Source organism: Corythoichthys intestinalis, chromosome 1, assembly GCF_030265065.1.
Source record: "Corythoichthys intestinalis isolate RoL2023-P3 chromosome 1, ASM3026506v1, whole genome shotgun sequence".
Classification (NCBI taxonomy): Eukaryota; Metazoa; Chordata; class Actinopteri; order Syngnathiformes; family Syngnathidae; genus Corythoichthys; species Corythoichthys intestinalis.
Window position 1 is genome coordinate 10,761,967 of NC_080395.1, and position 24,141 is coordinate 10,786,107.

The 24,141-nt window shown below is 38.0% G+C and overlaps 1 protein-coding gene across 2 annotated transcripts; it reads right to left on the reverse strand.

The window, feature by feature from the left end:
- Positions 1-385: 385 nt before the first annotated feature.
- LOC130913579 (gastrula zinc finger protein XlCGF8.2DB-like) lies at positions 386-23,926 on the reverse strand. Of its 2 annotated transcripts, none has more exons than XM_057832286.1 (3): positions 23,791-23,926; positions 23,301-23,424; positions 386-2,087 (listed from the first exon to the last, which is right to left on the reverse strand). In XM_057832286.1, the coding sequence occupies exons 2-3, from the start codon at positions 23,304-23,306 to the stop codon at positions 1,038-1,040; spliced, it is 1,056 nt and encodes a 351-aa protein (XP_057688269.1). In that variant the 5' UTR covers positions 23,307-23,424; positions 23,791-23,926; the 3' UTR covers positions 386-1,037. The 2 variants fall into 2 exon arrangements, with proteins under 2 accessions (XP_057688269.1, XP_057688278.1); XM_057832295.1 differs by lacking the exon at positions 386-2,087 and adding an exon at positions 9,763-12,579.
- Positions 23,927-24,141: the final 215 nt, after the last annotated feature.

The following is a 24,141-nucleotide window of genomic DNA, read 5'->3' on the forward strand; positions in this document are numbered from 1 at the left end:
TAAATTAATACAATGGTAATAGAAACTAAACTAATTCAAAATTAATTAACTGATTAAAATAGACTACACATTGGCTATGTGCCCAAGTGACAGTCTAGTTTTATGTCAAATAGAGACGAGCTCTAAAAAATAGTTCACAACAGAGGAATCATGGGGAGAAAATGAATAAAAAAAAAAGGTCAAGTAATTCTAGAATGAATCAAGAGCCCTGGAGGGACACACTGGAGAGATTGTGTCTCTCGGCAGGCCTGGGAACACCCTGGGATCCTGCAGGAGTAGCTGGTTGAAGTGGCTGGGAGGGGGGAGGGGAGGAGTCTGGGCTTCCGTGCTAAAACTACTGCCCTATCAAGCCGACCTTGGATTAAGCGGTAGATGATGGATTGATAGCTTTTATTGTCATCATGCAATGTACAACAAGATTGTGGGGAGATTCTACTATACAGTGCAAAGGTTAATAAGTGAAAAAGATGCCTAAAAATACACAAAATATATTATTGAAATAAATTGTTCTTGGATAAATCAGCCTTTTGTGTACTAAAGAAAATCCAGTATTCCATACAGATATATTAAAATATTCTCATTGAGACCATTTAAATTATATGAACTCGCAAACTAGAGACAATTTCTCAATTCTGGCACTTGCAATGCTTTCAAGGACCTCAATTTAGCTATTCCATGCACAAATGTCATTGTTGAAAATTGGAATACATATTATTTCATAGCGCCTTTCAAGACGCGCAAGGTTAATTTCCAAAAGCAACAGATGAGACAAAAGACAAATCTGAGTAAATCAAAGTAGCACAAAAATCATAAAATAAAACAGAAGATCAAGCTTGATATGAAGTAACCAAATCTAAACTAAACCTAATTCTATCGATTAGAAAAAATAAATTCAAGAATATTGGATAGTTGTGAAAAAGATCAGAACCTGCGAAATCATTTCAACAACTTTTTCAAAACAGGCTCAAGGGAAACTGAATAAGAAACTTGAAAATATTTTCCCACTGTAAATATGTTGCAGGAATTTGAAAATGTTGTTACACACTGCAATTCAAAGGTTTTTCCCAAGTGTGGCTTCTTGCGTGCGACAGTAAATCTCGCTTTCGAGCAAATTTTTCGCCACAAATTGAGCAGCCAAAAGGTTTCTCTCCAGTGTGGGTTCTTGCATGTCTGTTTAAATTTCCCTTCACAGTAAATCTTTTACCACAATATGAGCAGACAAAAGGCTTTTCTTCGGTGTGTGTACGCATGTGTTTTGTCAACTGAGACTGAAGATGAAATGTTTTCTCGCAAAAGGAGCAGGAGAAAGGCTTCTCTCCACTGTGTGTGCTTGTGTGTTGATTTAAATGTCCCTTCTCAGTGAATCCTTTACCACAACATGTGCAGACAAAAGGCTTTTCTCCCGAGTGTGTGCGTGTGTGTCTATTTAAAAGTCCCTTCTCGGCGAATCTTTTACCACAACATGTACAGACAAAAGGCTTTTCTCCACTGTGTCTACGCTTATGTATTATTAAATGAGACGTCTGAGCAAATCTTTTGTTGCAAAGTGTGCAGACAAAAGGCTTTTCTCCAGTGTGTGTACGCGTATGTATTTTTAAATGAGTCTTCCGAGAAAATCCTTTGTAGCAAAGTGTGCAGGCAAACGGTTTCCCATCAGCACATTCTTTTGCGTCTATTTTCAATGATGACCTATTTAAGGATTTCAAAGGATTTTGGTCAAAGTCAACACCCTCCTCATTAGTATCAGTGTCAGAAAAGTGTGACGTTACGTCGTCGCTATCCGAAAGCGGAGCTAAGAGGCCGTCCGGTTGCAATCGTCCCTCTACTTTTGTTGTAAGGTGCTGAAAGGAGCGGTCGCTCGAAGGTTTCACTGATCCGCTCTCTTCGCTTGGACCTTCATTTTCTTCGCTCTTCACACTGACGGTGACTTTACTCTCGGTGATTTTCTCTTCCTGTTCTTCTTCTTTAATGTAGGGGGTGACTGGCTCCGCTTCCTGTTTGATGCACAACATCTCCTCCTCCTGTTTAAAGTGGAGGGGATTGTGTTTCTCAGGGTGAAGATCTTCTTCAGTCATGTCTGTGGGACACTGCGTAGGAAGAAAAACAAATCATGTGATTTGCTGAAGTCGAGCTTTTTCTGTGATTTATTATTATTATTTATCTTATTCAGGGTTTTTCCAGTGGTGTGACAGCTCATCAGGTGTTTTGCGCAAAATTATCCAAAATAACTTTGTTTTTTTGTTGTTTTTTTTTGTTGTCAGGCGGAGTTGCAATAGGAAGGAAGGCAGAGGTACAAGGTTGCATTTGTGTGCAGATGAGTGTGGAACTGCTCGTGTCACGTTCAATAACTGCTTTGATTTCTAGCGTTAAGCCACCTTGCTGTCCGCGACTAAGTGCACCCCAGCACGACTACTGTACATCATTTGATTAGACTTGTCATGTGTCGATATACACTAGGGGTGTGAAAAAATATGGAAATGGTGATATATTGTGTTACTTTGTATCCCAAAAGGTTATCGATATGCTCCTGCTAAGAATAGAGATATCGTTTTAAAAAGTTGTCAATGTTTAAAAAAAAAAAAAAAAGGAACCAACATGCTGCTACCAAAATCTTCCACCATAATAGTGTTTCAGCTAACTCTAAGGCTGCCATTGACGGTGTTCCGACACCCAATCCATTTAGACTGGGAACGTTCGTTCATTCGAAATATTGCTGCAGCTATCAATTATTTTAGTAGTCGATTAATCGATGAACTATTTAGTTCGAATAACTGAGTAATCGGATAATGATCATAACAAATAAAAAAACCTGAGGGGAGCCTCGCGGTTTATAAAAGGATCTATGTACAACAAAAGAACAATTGGCTAACTTACATAGCAAACGTCCGCTATAAAATGCTAACTTTTTTATAATGGTCTTAACAAATGGCTCAGACACATATTCCCACAAAAAATGGCTAAATATTCATTAAAACTAAATTACAAATGCATTCAAAAAAATCATTAGCTCAAACAAAAACTTAGCTTATGTAGGTCTTAACAGGGAGCAGATGGATTCAGTCATGTGAAATAAGGTAGACTAGAGGGCCGTGTATCCACCCAAATCAACAAAAATAAATGCAAACACTTTCCAAAACAAACCATTACAACGCCACTTTAATTAAATGAATACTCGAAGCAGCAAAATTTTTTTTTTTTTCCTAATCGAATACTCAAGTTAATCGAGTAATCGTTGCAGCACTAATTCGAAACCAGAGCATTCACAGTCATTCTGTCTGATTTTTGGGGCATTTACAGGTCACTTGCTGTTCATTTACAGGTTATTTCCTGTTGAGTCACTGCCTATTCATTTGGGTGATTCCCAGGTCACTTCCTGTTCTGTACCTCAAAATAAACAGGAAGTGACCCATAAAATACCCCAAAATCAACAGGAAGTAACTGAAAATCAACAGGTAAATGACCTTAAATGGCCCAAAATTACCTAATTGCCTGCCACTGACGGCCATAGACGTTCAATCTGTTTGAAGTGGGAGGGATGGCAGCCCAGTTCAAATGGATTGGACATCTACTAGGAATAAACTCATTCCAATTCACAGCAGAAGCTTGTTTTTCTCTTTACTAGTTGTTTGTAGACTATCCTAGAATGATTTCCTGACCAATGTATCGATAATCGTTTTATCGCAATATCGCCAGATCATCGTCATTGTGAGCTTTGTATCGCAAATCGTATCGTATCGTGAGGTAATAAGAGGTTCCCGCTCTTAATATACACCAAAGTGTCCTCTCCTTTTTATCCATGCAATGGTATAAAAAATATCATAACCTTTTGGAGTTTCTCACATTTCTGCATAAAATCCCCAATCAAATGTGATCCGATCTTTGTCCATATCACACAGATGAAAATACAGTGTCTGCTTTAACTACAACCACCCAAAAACTTAAAGGTTTTCATATTTTAATGAGGATAGCATGCAAAGAATGACAGAAGGGGGAAAATAAGTAAGTGAATCTTCTGCCTAAGGTGACTTAAATAGCACTTGAAACCAATTTTGTCTAAAAATGGAGAAATTCGCACTGTTGCTTTTCTCCCATGTAGTAGCCGTCCACCAAAGATAACGCCAAGAGTTCGGCGCAGAATTCTCAAGAGACGTGAAAAAAGAAACCTAGAGTGTCTGGTAAAGACTTACAGAAATTACTGGCACAATCCAATATCTCTGTGCACTAGGGGTGAAACGGTACACAAAAATCTCGGTTCGGTACGTACCTCGGTTTTGAGGTCACGTTTCGGTTCATTTTTGGTACAGTAAGAAAACAAAATGCAAATATAAATGTGCTAGTTGTTTATCACACACCTTTATGCTTTCAACAGTAGGAACATTACCCTATACAAAGCTAGAATTCTGCTCAAAAAGTAGCGGGTATTTAAAGATAATCCAACAATAATTTGCATTTCAGCCCTCGTGCATTGGTCAGCTTTCTTTCTGAAAGAAAGTAGAAAAAAAGTCCTGTGCTAAAGAGAAAAGCAATCCCAATGACAAAGATTTTAACATGTATTTTACAAATGAAATGCCTCAAGGAATCATTTTTTTTCTTATGAACGGTTTTCAAAAGCTTTATTGGTGGATTTTCTCAAGTTAAAGCGCCACACAGAAATTGATAAATTTAACTGTGTAAGCAGGATCTGTGTATAATTCTTATTTAATTACAGGTGTTTTAGCTTATTTCATTTTATTGAAATAGGCTATTATTTATTTTATGATGTGTTTATATTTTACAAATGTGATGTAGTATTCATTTATATTGTATATTTTATGTTGTATAACTTTAGTTCCTATGTGAATATTAGTTCCTACTTGTTTTGTTGTGGTAGGAAGGTTTTGTATTGAACACGGGGCCGTGTTGGTTATTATTATAGCAGAGAAAACAGCAGTAAATCAAAAAGACAAGTCAACTGTGCCCCGATCTACCACTCAAGAGATCTGATGGACTCAAAAAGTGTTACGATTGCACATTAGTTTGAAAATCGACCGGATCCATCGTATTTTTACTAGGGCTGTCAAACGATTAAATTTTTTAATCGAGTTAATTACAGCTTAAAAATTAATTAATCGTAATTAATCGCAATTAATCGCAATTTAAACCATCCATAAAATATGCCATATTTTTCTGTAAATTATATATATTCTGTAAAATAAATTGTTGGAATGGAAAGATAAGACACAAGATGGATATATACAGTACATTCAACATACGGTACATAAGGACTGTAGTGGGCATTTCACTCTACTGTCATTTAAATCTGTCTATGCTGTCCTCACTCCGAAGCGTCTACTTTTTCCAAAGCTAGACAGCTAGTGAACGACGCCTTAATAATCAGACTTCTTCCTTTTTCATCTGATTTATTAATAAAATAGCCTCAATCCATTGTCCTCTTTAGACCGTCATAAAACTACCAAAAAAAAAGTACACAAGCATTGCATTAGCAACAACGTTAGCTTAGCACGCTATACAGGTTCACTAAACATAAACAAAAAGCGTCTCATACAAAAAATAGAACATTTCGCTTACTAACATAATATGTACATTCTTTACAACAACCATACTTACGGACAAATCTTGTCCAAGGATCATATAAGCACAACATTACAACGTAGGCTTCAGCCCGAGACGTCGTGCAGCCATATGAACTGGCAAGAAAAAAATAAACCATGTCGCAAAGCGACCACAAGAGTTCGCTTTTGTGCTGCAGCACAAAAAGCCTTGCTGTAAAACTTACCAAAAGGCAGAATACTGACTGAGCGGGACATGTGCGTTAATTGCATCAAATATTTTAACGTGATTAATTTAAAAAATCAATTACCGCGCGATAACGCGATAATTTTGACAGCCCTAATTTTTACACAAGTGACTTCCAGTCTGCCTGATCCTAGCTACCGGGAGTAGTATTGACGCAGGAGGGTCATGTCTCGCATCAAATAATAAACTCTGCCATTGTTTTCGCGTGCGTCGTGTTGAGCCGCTTCTGGGACGCGTCTTACACGCGCACTGCGACTGGTGTGCAATGGCTGATTGACTTTAACGCCCACGTTTCACTGTGTTCTCACGGCGGCCACGTTGTCGCGCCATTGACGTTTCTGAGTTATACTGTCCTACCGTGTTGGTCCTCATTATAGTAGAGAAGACAGAGTAAATATAATCTACACAAAGAAACTGTAACCCGATCGACTCACAGCCTCGAAAATTAAGGGTTACATTGCGTCAGAAACTCGTTCGGTACGCCACTGTTCCGAACAGAGCACCACGTACTGAAACGGTTCAATACAAATACATGTACTGTTACACCCTTACTGTGCACACTTCAATTATATGTAAAACTATGGCCGAGAATGGTTTTCATGGGAGGACTTCACAAAGGAAGCCACTGCTGTCTAAAAAAAAAAAAACACTGTTGCCCGTTTAATGTTCGCAAAAAGGCATTTGTACACTCCGCAGAATTTTTGGCAAAATATTTTGTGAACTGAAAAAAACGAAGTTGAATTGTTTGGGAGTAACACATAACATCATCTGTGAAGGAAAAATGGAACAGCACACCAACATCAACACCTCATCCCTACCGTGAACCACGGAGGAGGGAGCATCATGATTTGGGGCTGTTTTGCTACCTGAAGGCCTGGACAACTTGCAATCATTATTGGGAAAATGAATTCAAAAGTTAATCAGGATCTTTTGCAGGAAAACCTGAGGTCGTCTGTCAGACAGTTAAAGCTAAAAAGAGGATGGATGCTGCGACAAGACAATGATCCAAAATCAACTTCAGAATTGTTTCAGAAGAACAAAATACACGTTCTGGAGTGGCTAAGTCAGAGTCCAGACTTGGACCCCATTGCCATTGCTGTGGCTTGACCTAAAGACAGCGATTCATGCCAGACATCCCAGGAATCTGGCTGAACTACAGTTTTGTAGAGAAGAATGGGCCAAGATCAGTCCTGATCGATGTGCCAGACTGATCTGCAGCTACAGGAAGCGTCGGGTTAAAGTTATTGCTGCCAAAAGGGGGGGGGGCACAAAATATTAAATGTGATGGTTCACTTAATTATTTTCCCCCCTTATGTCATTGTTTGCATACGATCCTAATTAAAATACGAAAACCTATAATGTTTGGGTGGTTTTAGTTAAAGCAGAAACTGTTTTTTCATCTGTCTGATTTTGACAAAGATCAGATCACATTTGATGGTGATTTTATGCAGAAATGCGAGAAATTCCAAAAGGTTCAGATACTTTTTAATACCGCTATATGCGGCGGCCATCAATCCTCCCCGTGTTTTATTCCAACGCATTGTCCAGGACGGCAAGGCGGCTGGTGGCTACAAACCCGAGCAGTTCTTGAACGCGACATGAGCAGTTGCCGTCGCATCAAAACAGGTCTAAATCCTATAAAAAATATTTGGAGTGATGAATTAGATTGTTGCTGCCCGGTTTTTCTATTTATTTTTGATCATCTGACACAATTTGGGGTCAATAGGTCAAATTGCCTACAGGCTATTGGCTCAGAACCTTTAAAATCTATACGTTGAAATTTTGGTCTGTATCCAACTTGCTGCACTTCTTCCATCAAGAAATATAACAATAAACTCGCTTCATTTTAAAGAATTGAAGCTTCTCAGGCTCACTTGGTTTAGCTTTTCTCGCTAGCCATGAGCCCTAATTACTCTAAAAGTATGAAAAAAGATCGCAAGGAAAAACTACATCGTGGTGAGGAGAACAGCCAAGAGAGGTCACTTTTGGCAAGAAACCTCCACTCAGAGCAGGTAAAGTCACTTGACTTTGAGAAATAAAATATTATTAATTGCTTATACACTGCTCAGAAAATAAAGGGAACATTAATGGAACATGTTACAGATCTGAATGAATGAAATTTTTTTTATTAAATACTTTGTTCTTTCCATAGTTGAATGTACTGGCAAAGTCACACAAAAATTGTCCATGAAAATCAAACGTATCAACACATGGATTGCGGATTATGAACCATCCCAATTCTCTCAATAACAGAGGGGTGTCCCAACAACTAGCGCAAACGTTATTAAATCCATAGTGTAATTGACAAACAGAAGACATTTAAAATATGAGTGCCGCAAATGAATGATTGTGGGGGTGGACAAAAGGGCCCAGAGTCTGACTGTCTGATAAAAAGACAGCAGGTATGTGAGATGACCTAGCAACGTTGATAAGACAGTCAAGGGAAACGACATCAAGGACAACACAAACATCCACAACGACGACGGTGGCGCAGCCCATTGGAAAACAATGAATGTGTCTTGGCCTGGACGATTCCGAGAAAGTGTACTTTCCATTTTATCCATATGTGACGACCGCCAATGCTCCCCCTGTGTTTTATTCCAAAACATTGTCGAGGACAGCAAGGTGGCATGGACTATTTTGTTCGCCTTTGTAAAAACACAGAGAAACAGGCAACTTTAAAAAAGACTATAAAGGTAAATGAGAACGCCCTCAAAGCCTTGTTGCTAAATCCAAAAAGTCTCACACTGTTGCAGAGACAATACTACCTGCCTGCAAAGCCATTGTCAGCAAGATGCTCAGCCCTAATGGAGTTAAAGACATGGCTAAAGTCCACGTCTGATCATTTTGAGCTTTTCAAGCCAAACTGCTATCAAAATATAAATAAACACAGAGACTTAGAGCCGTGGACAAAGATTCCTTCCAGGATATCGGCTTTGTGTTCACCTACACAGGCTCAAGTTTCATTGCTTGATACGGCCAGACTGTTCTCTCTGTATTTTTCAAACACTGTGAGAATAGTCTGGGACCCAGCTCCCTAATGGCCTCTCGAACCGAACAAAATCATCTGTCCAATCGAATTCGATTATTTGCGTGAGGTCTTCTTAATGAGCAACGTCACTCTTGCCCGTCGGAAGTCGTCTCCACAACAACACAGATGGCGAACGGGAGAGCCGAAAATATGTTCCAATCCGCGGTAAAATCAGTTTTAAATTACCCAAAACAAATTGACACAAGCATAGGCGGATTTTAACGTGGGGCAAGCCCCCATCCCCTGGTGGCCGAAAAGTGTCATCGCATGTAATTGACTTTTCTATATACGTATATAAAAGTTGTAAAGCAATAAAACTGCAACAAAAATGAATGAAATGAACAAAAAAAATATATTTGTAAAATGGGTCAAAATTATTTTTCACGCACCTTAGACGGTAATTTGCTTTGCATATAATTCCCCCCCACAAAAAACTTAGAAAAACTATTTTAAAAATAGATTTTTTTCTTTGATCAAAAATATTTTTTGTAATTGAAGCAACTTTTTTGGGGAATTGAATGATTTAGACACAAATGCCCTATCATAATATGGCCCAAACATAAAGGCGATTGCTTCAATCGATGAAAATTTTTTCAATGAAAAAGTGTTTAAATGCAAATTTTTCAATCTCAAATATTTTTTCGAATTCAAAAACTTGTTCTATGATTGAAATTGTTTTTTTTTTTTATTGAAGTGCTTTTCTTTTTGAAAATCTATATATTTTTTAAGCAAATAATTTTTTGATTGAATAATAAAGACAAAAAATCTCTTAGCCAAAATGTGGCCCAAAAATAAATAAACATTACATCAAAAAAGTTGCTTCAATCAAAAAAAAAAAAAAAAAAAAAAAAAAAAAAACTTGACTTAAATCCACCAAAAAAAATCGAAGAAAAATAGCTTTCACATGCATTTTTTTTTTAGTTATTTGAGTTTCTTTTGAGTTTCTTTTTTTTTTATTGAAGCAACATTTTTTCAGTTGAAAATATGTATTTTGATTGAAGCAACTTTTTTTTTGATTGAATAATAAAGACACAAATCTACCTTCATATGGCTCTACCCAGGGGATAGAACTTTTGACTGGGGTAACTACATTGGCACGACACCGGTGGGCGTACCATATTCAATGGATGACGATCTTGGCGAAAACTATTTCCTAAGCAGCCTGATTTAGAATTCCCCTCAAGAATGATGGGAGGGGGGGGCTCATTGTCAACTTGTTATTATAAATATTCTTGTAAGTTAATTTTATTGCTTACATTGCGTTTCGGGGTCATCAACATGTTGTGCCCCAAAAGTCAAACTATGCCTATGGACACAAATCATTGACAACAGTCTGTCTCGCGCTAGCCATGTTGAATAAACTTCTCCGTTCACGCTAATTTCTTGTCGCTTTACCAACGTCACATCCGGCTGTCGCTGATTGGTCCACTTCGCTGTCTGTTTGCTGTGTCTTGTTCCGCCCTGGAAATGTGATCCGCTCAATGGTCGCCAGACTCAATAGCTGGAACAGCGGTGAGTCGGGTGTACCAGGCTACAAGTTTTACACTGAGTAAGTTTAATATTGAGAATTAAATGAACTGTACTAAGCCTGAACGATATATCGTTTAAACATTGCCATCGCGATGTGCGCATGCGTGATAGTCCCATCGCAAGGACGTGCGATAGTTTTTTTTTTTTTTCTCCAATCCACAAACCTTTGATCTGCTTCATTCGCTCGCACAGCCTCTCTCACCCCCTTTCCCAGCTCTCAGTCACTGCAGCACTTGCTTATTAAAGTTAATGATGGCTTTGATCTGGTCAAAGAAGCCGGGCAGCAATCTGTCAATCATCGTTTAACTTGCTCAACAGTTTCTGGAGTGTGTGTCTGTTGGGGGGGGGGGGGGTGTGGAGACGTTCGAGATATATAAAATAAACGCCAGAAGTGATTATGAGGAGTTTGTAATTTCTACATGTCACTCCAAGAGTAACAGCCATGTCAGGTAAACAGAAGCATTTAATAAAGCCTCGCATTTTCTACTACAGTACTTGATTGTTGTTTAAAAATGATTCAGTGGGACAGTTATGTTTAAAACTGATCATAATTATTACATTTGAAGTGTTTAAAAAGCATTTATTAATATATATATATATATATACATTTTTCAAAATCATACTTTGGGGGAAAAACTGAGAAAACATGTCTTAGATGTATCTCTTTCCAGTGCTGGATCTGAATAAATACATTGAGCACACACACACACAAATGGGGGGGATATGCACTACTTCGTGGTTTTTCACTTATCGCAGCGGGTTCTGGTCCCTATTAACCGCGAAAAAAGATGGAATACTGTACACTGTGGTCATGATGAGTCATCCAAAGTCTTTCCAAACAGCTATTCAAGTCATCTAGTAAAAATGTCTTTTAAAATTTTTTAATTTTTTTAATATCACAATATAATATCGCAATGTATCGCAAACCCCCAAAAAATCGCAGCAATAGTTTTTTTCCAATATTGTTGAGGCCTAAACTGTACAGAAAATAATTATGGAACATTTTTGGTTTGTGGTGTGCCGCGAGATTTTTTCCTAAGTAAAAATGTGCCGTGACTCCGAAAAGGTTGAAAAACATTGGACTTGTTGACTAATAGTTAAAAAAGTCTTCAGACTAATCATAATAATCATTAAATAATCATTTGGGATAGCCCTAAAACAAACCCCATCGTCAAAAGAGGCTCAAGGGAAACCAAATAAGGAAATTGAAATGCTTTTCCCACTGTAAATGTATGGCAGGAATTCGAATATCTTGTCACACACTGCAATTTAAAGGTTTTTCCCCAGTGTGGCTTGCTGCGTGAGATACTAAATGTCCCTTCTAAATGAATCTTTTACCACAAAGTGAGCAGTCAAAATGTCTTTTCAGTGTGTGTTCTTGCGTGTCTGTTTAAATTTCTCTTCATGGTGAATCTTTTACCACATGTGCAGACAAAAGGCTTTTCTCTCGCATGGGTACGCATGTGTTTTGTCACCTGACGCTCCCGACGAAATCCTTTCCCGCAAAGTGTGCAGGCGAAAGGTCCCCCGCTATGTGTGACTGTGTGTCTTTTTAAATTTCCCTTTTCAGTGAATCTTTTACCACAAAATGTGCAGACAAAAGGCTTTTCTCCAGTGTGTATACGCATGTGTGTTGTCAACCGATGCTTCTGAGAAAATCTTTTGTCGCAAATCGTGCAGGCAAAAGGCTGTTCTCCAGTGTGTGTACGTTTATGTATTATCAAATGAGTCTTCCGAAAAAATTCTTTGTTGCAATGTGTGCAGGCAAATCGTTTACCACCCATACATTCTTTTGCATCTCTTTTCAATAACGACTTGTTTAAAGATTTTGAACAATTTGGGTCAAAGTCAACATCCTCCTCATTTGTGTCAGTGTCAGAAGAGTGCGATGTTACATCATTGCTGTCAGAGTGTATGGCGAAGAGGCCGTCTGGTTGCGATCGTCCCTCATCTTTTTTAATTGTCACGTGTTGAAACGAGCTGTCGCTCAAAGGTTTTGATGCTCCTCTCTCTTCGCTTGGACTTTCATCTTCTTCACTCTTCACATTGATAGTCACTGTACACTTGGTGATTTTCTCTTCCTGTTCTTCTTCTTTAATGTAGGGGGTTTCTGGATCCGCCTCCTGTTTGATGTACAACATCTCCGATTCCTCCTCATGTTTAACGTGGAGGGGATCGTGTTTCTCAGGGTGAAGCTCTTCTACAGTGACGTCTGCGGGAGACTGGGTGGGAAAAAAAAAAAATCACGGGATTTGCTAAAGTCGAGCTTTTGCTGTGATTTTCATGTTGATTTAGCTTAAACTGTTTGACTAAACGGTACGGTTAAAATCTCAAAATGACCAGAATTGTCACGCGCTGCAGGAAACTTTTCAAATGACCCCCCCAAAATGTTCCTTTCGCCCATGAATGCGGGTTTCATGACAAAATAAAAAATAAATTCGAAACACTACTTGTCCAACAACTCTTGACCAAATCACATAATTTACAAATTAAAAAAAAAAAAAAAAAAAAACGATGGTAAAGGGGCATAAAGGTTTACACAGAATTTGCCAAAAACTTTCCCAATTATTTCTAATAGGATGCCACTGAGTGCCATGTACGTCCATGAAATGGACACTAATGTACGTCCAAGCCATTGATGGCCATGTACGTCCAAATTTCCCATTCATTTTCAATGGCAGACAAACCTGTGTGGTTACGATTTTTGACCAAAAACTTACCATTACAGTCCATTGACATTCAACTGGCGCCCGAGTAAATCTATTCCGTTAACAGCCATTCACATCCATACCACTGAGGGCCTTGTCATCCATGACATTGACACCAATGTAAGTCCGAACCATTGATAGCCATGTATGTGTATGCCATTGACGGCCATGTATGTCGATTCTATTTATGCCAATGGAGTTGGATTCCATTGACTCATATGTAAGTCGATGCCTTTGAAGGCCATGTACAGGGGTTGGAGAAAATAATGGAAACACCTAACATTTTGGCATCATAATCATTGAAAATAATTGTTAAATGGCATGAGGAGCATTCTACTGAAGTTGAGCATCTCGTATGGCCGGCACAATCCCCAGACCTCAACATGATTGAACATTCATGGTAAGTTTTAGAGATTCAATTAAGACGTCGATTTCCACGGCCATCGTCTCTAAAAGACTTAGAGGGTATTCTAACTAAAGAATGGCTTAAAATTCCTTTGGAAACAATTTACAAGTTGTATGAAGCAATACCTCGGAGAATTGAGGCTTTAATTGCCGCAAAAGGCGGACCGAAAACCATATTTAATTGGTTTTTGTTGATTTTTTCAAAGGTGTTTCCATTATTTTGTCCAACCCCTGTATGTCTATGCCATTGACAGCCATGTATGTCGATTCTATATATGCCAATTTAGTTGGATTCCATTGACGTATACGTAAGTCCATGCTATTGACGGCCATGTATGTCGTATCGACAGGAAATGAGCTGATATTAACAGGAAGTGTCCCCAAATCAACAGGAAGTGACCTGATATCAACAGAACTGACCCTGAATGGCCCCCATATCAACAGGAAGAGACTCCAAAATGCCCCCAAATCAATTGGGCGGGTCTTAGATCTGTATCTCCCACAGCAAAACAACACTGCAAGGAAGTGATCCATAATCATCAGGAAGTGACCAATGAACAGAAAGTGGCCCAGAAATGCCTGTAAATCAATAGGAAACTGCCTGGAAATGCCCTAAAACTGACAGGAAATGATCCAAAATGGACAAGAAGTGACAATGAGATACCCTAAAATGTAAAGAAAATGACCTGTAAGTACCCTAAAATTACATGAAAGTGACCCGCAATCAACAGGAAGTGGCCTGGAAATGCCCGAAAATCAACATGTAAGAAACCAAAATGTAAAGGAAGTGACACTGAGAAACCACAACATTTACAAGATGTGACCCAAAATAAACTCTCTGGCATCCACTGACAAGCATAGAAATCCACTTGACTAAAAGTGTGAGGATGAGCTATGAATGGTCATATTTCAGTGCCATTAGTGCTAGAGATTCATCGATTCATATTGGTAGGAAGGTTCCTACACCTTTTTCATGGCCAAATTCAAGCACTTTTTGGGACTTTCAAGACCAATTTTCCGTTTTTTCCAAAACCTTTTGAACAATCCCAATGTTTTTTTGTGTGCGCTTTTTTTTTTTTTTTTTTAATGAGGAGGCGGAAATCATTATATGGCGCCTTCTTACAAGTACGCAAACATCTTCCAAAACGTTCTACGACCCCGGAGGTTAAAAAAAAATAGTATGAAAAGAACAATTCTGAAACCCGCTGGGAGGATGCATTTCCGGAGTGTGGCAAACCGTCCAATAGCAGAGAGCATTGGCGGATCTAGGGGGTGGCTACTTGGGCTGAAGCCCGAATGTTTTCTCAAAAGCCCTGGATCTTTCTAGTGAGGAAGAAAAAAGTTGATTATCTCTTTCTATGTGTTCTTTCATTCTCTGAAAGAACAGATAATGATGCATATTTCAAGAACAAAAAGAAAGCAGTAATCACCTAAGATATACACATTTATTAAGGAGAGCACCACGCAGGTGCCACCAAGTAGATCTGCCCGACCTTTGAGATCATAGTATATAGGTGTCGTTAGCAGCCGGCAGGTTAAAGCCAGCCTTGTTATGAAAAACCGTGGAAAAACACTAGTCAAAATAATGTAGACTAATCAGTGACCTTGGACATGACACCAATCAAAACAATACTCCTCTCCGGCTATGAGACTATAAATAATTATGTGTGATGATGTGAAATGAACAGATATATGTTTATGTGACTAAAAGAAAATCATAGACTTCATAATGATATTGATGGGTGAGATTCGACCTTCAGTGCGCCACGCCTTCAAGTAGGGGCGGCCACTAATTGCCTTACTGACTAGCCTCATAGTTCGCAATATTCACGTAAAATAAATGCTACTTGCTCGTTTTTTTGTTGTTGCTTTTAACTAGAGCTGTCAAGTTTATCGCGTTAACGGGTGGTAATTAATTTTTTTAATTACTCACGTTAAAATATTTAACGCTTTTAACTAGAGCTGAAACGAATACTCGAGCAACTCGAGTAACTCGAGTTTAAAAACTGATCCAAGTAATTTTATTCACCTCGAGAAATCATTTAATTTTGCCAGCTCTAAGCATCACGTTTTGCCCGGACTACTTTTAATGCGGGACAACGCGCTGACGTCACGTGCGTAGAGGAAGAAACAATTTTAAAAAAATACCTTACTGCAGCCGACAGCCGTTACAAACTGCGCCGACGTTGCTAAAAACTACGCCTGCATGTTGCTACGTGGTAGCAGGTAGCGTCTGTATGCGTGTCATAGATAGCACATGTACGTAGAACTAGATGCATGATGACCGACTCGGGGCATTAATAAAACAGCCGCCATCTTAAAGCAGTACACTTCTCAGCGCTATGATTAACGTTACTGTCACTCGCTAACGTAGCGTTAGCCCTGCGGAGGGTTAGGTTTCTATTCATTATGACTACTGTTGATGCGTGGCTAACGCTTACATACAGGCTTTATTTAATCTGTGAAAACAGCGCTGTAGAGTGATTAGGGTGTAAAATAAAAACTTAATAATGCTAACTGTCAATTTGAGCTCAGTAGTCATTGCTGGATAAAACACCAAGTAGCACTGGTGCCTAATGTGCTCCAATACAGCACAACATTTATTTTGAACACTGCAAAAACTCAAAATCCAATCAGGACTTACAGTTTAGAATAACTTAAAACTTAACTAGAACTTATAGCTTGACACAAGTGGAAGTTCAATTGAAACACGTGGGAAAAACACCTAACTTTTCAGTAATGTGTGTTATCAAGCGTAATCACATTTTTAGGTAGGAAATATATATATTGTTTTATAAGATCTAAAAGTTTTTTGAGTGAAAGCAGTGAATTAGTCTTTTTTTTTTTGTAAGTCACATTTGAGACGCAATTGTTGGCTGTTTTCAACAATGTACATCGAAAATAAAGTCATTGATTGACTGAAAATGGTTCAATATTAGATGAAATATCTTGTTTTCTCATCTATATTTATAATTGCTCTTTACCTAAAAAAAATGTTTTATCCGATTACTCGATTAAGCGATAGAATTTTCAGTCGATTACTCGATTACTAAAATATTCGACAGCTGCAGCCCTACATTTAACGCATACGGAGAACGACACACTCACGCATTGCCGCAACCAGACTACAAGGCCACCGTTTTAAGTATATTGAGAGCGAAGAGGCAGAGACAAGCGAGTGGAGTGGTCACAGGTATTCATTGGGGACATGCTATTTATTGGCAAAAGCAATAACATCTCTTCCACAACAATTATATCTATTGTGGCAAGCGACGAGGGGAAGAATGACAGGACATGATCTTTTTCTTAACACCCTGTATTGTACACAAAGCAGAGAAGATATGCCATTTGCAGCCACCGTTGACAGTCATGGTTGCCCCACTTCCCATCATACATTTGGGCAAACTCTATTCAAACAGTTCGTTTAGCTCAACAAATACACTAGATGGCAATATTTAGTCACAATATACAAACTCACATTTATCTTTTAAGAATTACAAGTCTTTCTATCTGTGGATCCCTTTCACTGAAAGAATGTTAATAATGTTAATGCCATCTTGTGTATTTATTGTTATAATAAACAAATGCAGTACTTATGTACAGTAATGTTGAATGTATACATCCGTCTTATCTTTCAATTCCAACAATAATTTACAGAAAAATATGGCATATTTTAGAGATGGTTTGAATTGCGATTAATTACAATTAATTTCTAAGCTGTGATTAACTCAGCCCTACTTTTAACAAAGAATCGAGACTGTTTCATGTCCATATCTTTGCCTTTATTTTTGCTCTCTTTGATTTAAGGCTTTATTCACTAGAATTTTCAACGAAAAAGCTCGTTTACATATGGTGGCTGCTAATTGCCTTACTGACTAGCCTCATAGTTCGCAATATTCACGTAAAATAAATGCTACCTGCAGTTTTTTTTTTCTCACTTTTAACCAAGAATCAAGACATTTTTACGTCGATATCTATAAAGAATTCAGGGATTTAAGCATTTAGTCACAATAATTTTCAACGGAAGAAGCTCTTTGTCTGTGTTTCCACTTGGTCAGCTTTGACGGAGATTGGCCCCCTATGGATCGGCATCGCGCCCCACGTCCCATTAATACATTATGAAGTCTATGAGGAAATATATATCTACACTAGCGACCGGGGATTGACCGATTATCGGCACCGATATTTCGAGATTTGACATATATCGGTATCAGCCTTTTTTAAAATTTATCACATTAAAATATTTGACGCAAATAACGCACATGCCCCGTCCAAACAGATTAAAATGACAGCACAGTGTCATGTCCACTTGTTACTTGTGTTTTTGGGTGTTTTTTCGCCCTCTGCTGGTGCTTGGGTGTGACTGACTTTATGGGTTTAAGCACTATGAGCATTGAGTAATTATTGACATCAACAATGGCGAGCGACTAGTTTATTTTTTGATTGAAAATTTTACAAATTTTATTAAAATGAAAACATTAAGAGGGGTTTTAATATAAAATTTCTATAACTTGTACTAACATTTATCTTTTAAGAACTAGGCCTGAACGATATATCGTTTAAACATCGCCATCGCGATGTGCGCATGTGCAATAGTCCCATCGCAAGGACGTGCGATAGTTTTTTAATTTCATTTTTTTAATCCACAAACGTTTGTTTTGAGGAAGGAGAGGGGGGAAAAAGCGCACAGCTTCTCTTTCTCTCCAGCAAGTCATCGGCTCCTCCCCCTCCCCCTGCAACAGCGGAGTGGAGGGAGGAGGGGCCGAACAGCAGAGCGGAGGGAGGAGGGCCCGTTCTCAAAGTGAAAGCAAGCAATCAACACGTTGGAGGAGCAAGGAAGACTGTATCCAAAAGGAGTTTTGGAAGTATTTTGGCAAGAACAAGACTATAAGGGACAAAAAACAGCCCTGTCGACAGTGCCTCGCCATGGTTGCCTCAACAAGAAGTAATCTGTCAAACATGTGGGACCATTTAAAACGCAGGTATCTATGCATTCCTGCTACGAGCTCCCCATCAGAGGCTTTTTAGCACAGGTGGGAACATTGTTAAGTGCCAACGTTCTTGTCTCAAGCCTGCTATAGTGGATAAACTAATAGTCTTGGCCAAAAACCTATGAGACCCAGTTGAGAATTGCTGAGCAAGGAAGGTGGACGATATGCAGAGAAAATACATAACACAGCTGAAGGAATGTCTTTTCTTCTTTTTATTCATGTGACAGCTATCAGGAAGGCAGGAAATTTGGGAGTTAAAATGGTTCTGTTATTCATCACAGTTATTTGCAGTTATTCAGTTCAATTATTTACAAGTTCAATTGAGTTTGTTTCTTTTATATTTAAATTTATTGTAAACCGTACTTTTCAAATAACTATATATAGTACAGCTGCACATAAAGTTTTGATACTTAATATTTTTGTTGAAATATTTTTACAACTTTGTTGCCGTTTTGCAGTTTTATATTGTTATATTTTGTGTAAACAACTCAGGGGACTAATGCACTTGCACTTTTATTAGTCAGATTTAATATTTCAGTTCAAATATGTTGACAACTTTGTTGTTTAACTGAGGTTTTTATGTATTGTTATAGTTTGTGAACTCTTTTGTCATATTTAATATTTTTGTTCAAATATGTTGACAACTTTGTTGTTTTACTGAGGTTTTTATTTATTGTTATAGTTTGTGAACAACTTTTTTATTTGTCATATTTAATATTTTTGTTCAAATATGTTGACAACTTTGTTGTTATTTTACAGAAGTTTTTATTTATTGTTATATTTTGTCAAAAACTTAGGGGACTAATGCACCTGCTCTTTTATTTATCATTTAATTTATTTGCTGCTGTTGAAGTGTAAAATATTGTATTCAATAAATGATCTATTTTGTGCAGACATGACTTCCTGGATACCTTCATACAGAAATCTTCATCATTCACAAATGAAACGGTATTATATGAATACACTGTGGTCACGGTGTGTTATGTAAAGTATTTCCAAACAGCTATTCAAGTCATTTAGTGAAAATTTCTTTAAAAAAGATAGATCTTTTTTTTTTAATATCGCAATATAATATCGCAATATATTGCAAACCTAAAAAAAATCGCAACAATAGTTTTTTCCAATATCGTTCAGGCCTATTAAGAACTACAAGTCTTTCTATCCATGGATCGCTTTAACAGGATGTTAATGTTAATGCCATCTTGTTGATTTATTGTTATAATAAACAAATACAGTATTTATGTACAGTATGTTGAATAGAGGTGTGCAAAATTTCCGATTCTTAGATTATTCGCGATTCGGCCGTGGAAGATTCGAGAACGATTCACAAACATCCAAATTCCGATTATTGAAATATGCCAAGTAAAGCAGAAGTACAACACACTCAGCGTGCCGCGCGGTCAATGAGGAACGGAGCGAGAGTAGCTAAACATCATGCTTCATTATCATTACCCGGCCCCTCGGGTAATGCCAATGCTCAACTCACGGCTCTAGCTCAACTCATGCCACGAGATAAAAAAACACAACAACATACCTGACTGCTGCCGAAAAGCTGCTACAAAGTACATCCACATAATGTTACGGTGGATATCATTTATATAGGACTAGATGCAATATAGATTCGGTAGTGTTAGCAGCACACCTACAAAAAGCTAGATGCGGGCGTTAGTAAACGGCCGCCATCTTAAAGCAGTACACTTCCCTGCAAGGCTGTTGTAGCGAACCTTCCAAGCAAACCTAATTAACTTTTTATTTAAAATACTCCTAAATTGGTAAAATACTGACTTGAATCTATCTTTAAAATAGTTTTAAAATTTTCACATGTCGAAAGTAGACAAAAGGGAAATTATGGAATAACGGGAGCAATTTTTACAACTTTAACGGTTGATTCACAACATTAAATTAATTGAATGTAGTTTAAAGCTGCTGATACAGAATGGGGACTGGAGTTTTTTATTCACTGTTATTTTTGTATATTTGTTTACTGCTATATGTTAACTTGATACTGAAATAGTAGTTTGGTTTAGCCTGAGAGTATTTTTGAACAATTTTGGAACTAATGTACAAAACATAAAAAAAAAAAAAAGGGGGGGCTGCATCAATAATCGTTTTATAATCGAATCGGAGCCTCCGAATCGTAATCGTAATCGAATCGTTAGGTGCCCAAAGATTCCCAGCTCTAATGTTGAATGTATATATCCGTCTTGTGTCTTATCTTTCCATTCCAACAACAATTTACATAATAATATGGCATATTTTATAGATGGTTTGAATTGCGATTAATTACGATTATTTAATTTTTAAGCTGTGATTAACTCGATTAAAAATTTGAATCGTTTGAAAGCCCTAGAAAAAAATCCATTTAAAATTTGGTCATTTTGGCTCAGATGCAGCCTCTTCCTGTCTGCTGTCTCCGGCACTAGTATTCACTCCGTCCTCTGATTGGTTAAATGGGAGTTAGAATTGTATTGCGCCTTTCCACCTTTTAAAGGTCCTCAAAGTGATTCACACTACAGTATATCTTCATCTACCTACTGGTGACGCAGCGCCAGGAGCAAGATAGGGTTTAGTATCTTGCTCAAGGATACTTAGACGAGGTCATCAGAGCTTTTTTTGTGGAAACATTTTCAGAGCTCTTTATTTAACCTTTTTTTCAACATTATAAGAGATGTTTCTGAGTCTAGGAAATCCCGGCGCTTCTGGAGCTAGTATTTTCTATTTGTGTGATTCAATAAACATGCTTTAGCCATTTCAATGAAGTTTAGTGTGTGTATTATTCCATTTTTTTATGCCGATTTTTGCACTGCAATATTTATCGGCTCCAAAGATCGGTCATCGGCCCCTCTAACTAGTAATAATCGGTATCGGTCCTGAAAATCCCATATAGCTCGATCTCTACTAGCAACGCTCTCGCTTTTGAGCTGTTATAAGGATAATGTGCAGCATTAGAATTTACCAGAGAGGCAGCATGCGCAAGAAAGCCTGGCTGTCACGAAGAAGTGTTAGCCCCTTGTTGCTTACAGCGCCAACAAGCGCCTCCATGGGAGGAATGGCATCGAATGAACGAAAGTGCCACCTTCCCAGTTGAAATGGATTGGGAGCCTACTGGTAGTAAACTCATCTAAATACACAGCAGAAGGATGAAAAAAGAAACCCCCCTTTTTTTTTTTTTTTTGTTTATGACTTTTTTTGTAAAATAGCTTAGAAAGATTTCCTCCGTGGCCCATGTATTGATAATCAGGCATGAAAATGGATCAGGGGTTAAAAAGGTGAGAAAGGTGTGGAGGAAATTTTCCGGTAAACTGTACAACTACGGCTGTCCCAAACAACTAATTTTCTCCCGATTAGTCAGCCGACTATTTTTACAACTCGTCGAGTAATCAAAAAAAAATTTTTTTCCCCCGTTTTTTAACTAATTTAGCAATGAAATTTTTGATGACGCTTATTAATTCACAAAAACATTCTGAAACACTTAAATTCTTTATTAAAGTACAAATAAACATGTAAATAACAACAATATATCACATATAAACAATGAGGTCAAATGCTGATAGCATTAACAAGTGCAAAAGAATGGAATGTACACGGATTCAGAACACTGACTTCACATTTTAACATGATTCAAAACAATTCTTAAAATAATATCTAGCATTAATTTTATAGTATACTACGATATACAGTATATAATAGTATTTTAATCATTGCCAATCAGATTTTCATAAAGAGTGTCATTTTAAAGCTATTCTTAGTGTAGAATCTGAATTTTTAAGTATGTGGGATTAACTCCAGAAATCGTTATTTATAAGACGAACATGACGTGCTTTTATTTTGAAATGTTCACCGGAAGTACGTTCGCTAAACCGCCAACACTCCGCAAAAAAAAGCTCTTTTTGTCATTGCATGTGGTATTGGTAATAGAATTTTTTTTCTTTCATTTTTTCGTTTGCAAATGCTATTAACCAGCGATTTTTCATGTTTGTAGTGTCACCTTTTAACTGCAAGTTTGCGTTTCAGAGAAGACTGCCAATGTTTTATAGCAGGCTAAAGTAGGTTGTCTTTTTTCCCCATTAGCCTCAGTGTAGCAATGCTAACGTTTACAGTGTTTAATATAGACGTTTTTCCTTATTTTGTATGTCTGAACTTTAATTCTACAGTGTGTTTATGACCAATAAACATCTGTGTAAGGAACTGGAGTCTCATACGCCATCAACACGCACAAATGTATGCACGTACACACGCGACGATAAAACGCAGATGTGAACATTACCGCCCTCATATTTATTTACCGTGCGATAAATAGACTCATTGGATATCGTGACAGGCTTAGCAACTTCAATAAAACATGTCGTTAGTTAGTTAGATGGACTTACGATCTGTCCAAAATTTCAAATGGGTGACGGCGCTTTAGGTGTTCATTCACGGCCGAGGTGCAGCCAAGCTTGGCAATGAAGGGACAGGACACAACAGTGTACCCTCCTTTGTTTCGTTGAAATAGGCCAATGTTTTGGCCATTTTGGCTTTGTGCCGCTTTCCCCGCTTGCATACCACGCGTCCGACATTAACAAAAAATCCGACCCTCCGCCCCCTTAGAAATTTTCTCCCTGGCTCTACACAATTCGTCACCCGTTTTGACTTCAAAACGACGAATTTCGCTGATTGGTGCCTGATGCCTGGATAATTGTTGTATCGCCATATCGCAAGATCGTCTTTATCCTGAGCCTCGTATTGCAAGTTAGATCATATGGGAATTTTCCCCAACAGTCACAATCACTGATCACTGTCACATCAAGCAAGTCTAACATTGCATGATAAGTAAAACAACTAATGTCATACCCTTACCCTCATTTTCTTTCGTTTTTCAGTATCTCGTCGTGGTATGGATTTCCTCTCCTCATCTTACTCCTCTTCTTTAACTTGATGTTTGGGAAAGAGTTGGCCTTCAGTCAGTAGTATTTGGTCGCATCTTAAAGACAAATCCAGAAATTTTTTGTACAATAAATGTTTTTGTATTTATTTTGATCTCCATTAGCTTTAACACGTACAGCTACTCTTCCTGGAGTTAATTCAACCTGCTCCGTGCAAAATATTTACACCAGTGCTCACAATCACTCTGTTAACCGAGCGAGCCCCCCTTAAAAAGAAAATCTATGAATCAGAAGTGGCGCTGAGCCAAGGCAATCGAAATGCATTGACGTGTTTTGGCTAGCGAGCTAAGCTAAACAAAACAAGGTTACGTAAGCCTGCAAAGCTTGAACATAAAGCCAAACGACTTCCACTAGGCCTTTAAATAGGACGTTTTAGTCCATTAAACTCTTACTTCGGTACTTACCCGATGAGAATGCTTTGAAGGAGTCCGTTTGGTTAAGAGAATGGAACACAAAAGAACAGACAGTCCCGGATAGGTACGCGGATGTTTTGTCGTCATGCAAACCGGAAGTAGAAACATTCAGGGGCTCAAACGTCAGTGTAATATGTTGAAGCGCTTTGGAACCATCACAACTTCACATCACTGGACTCCAAAACTATTGAATAAATATGATAAACATATCGGAATTTGCGTCATAACTATCAATGACTTAATTTTGAAGGCTCACAACTTTGTCCGTAAATCCATATGTTGAAAGTTCAGTTTTTATCCAACTTACTGCACTGCTTCCGCAGCACTTCTTCCATCAAGGAA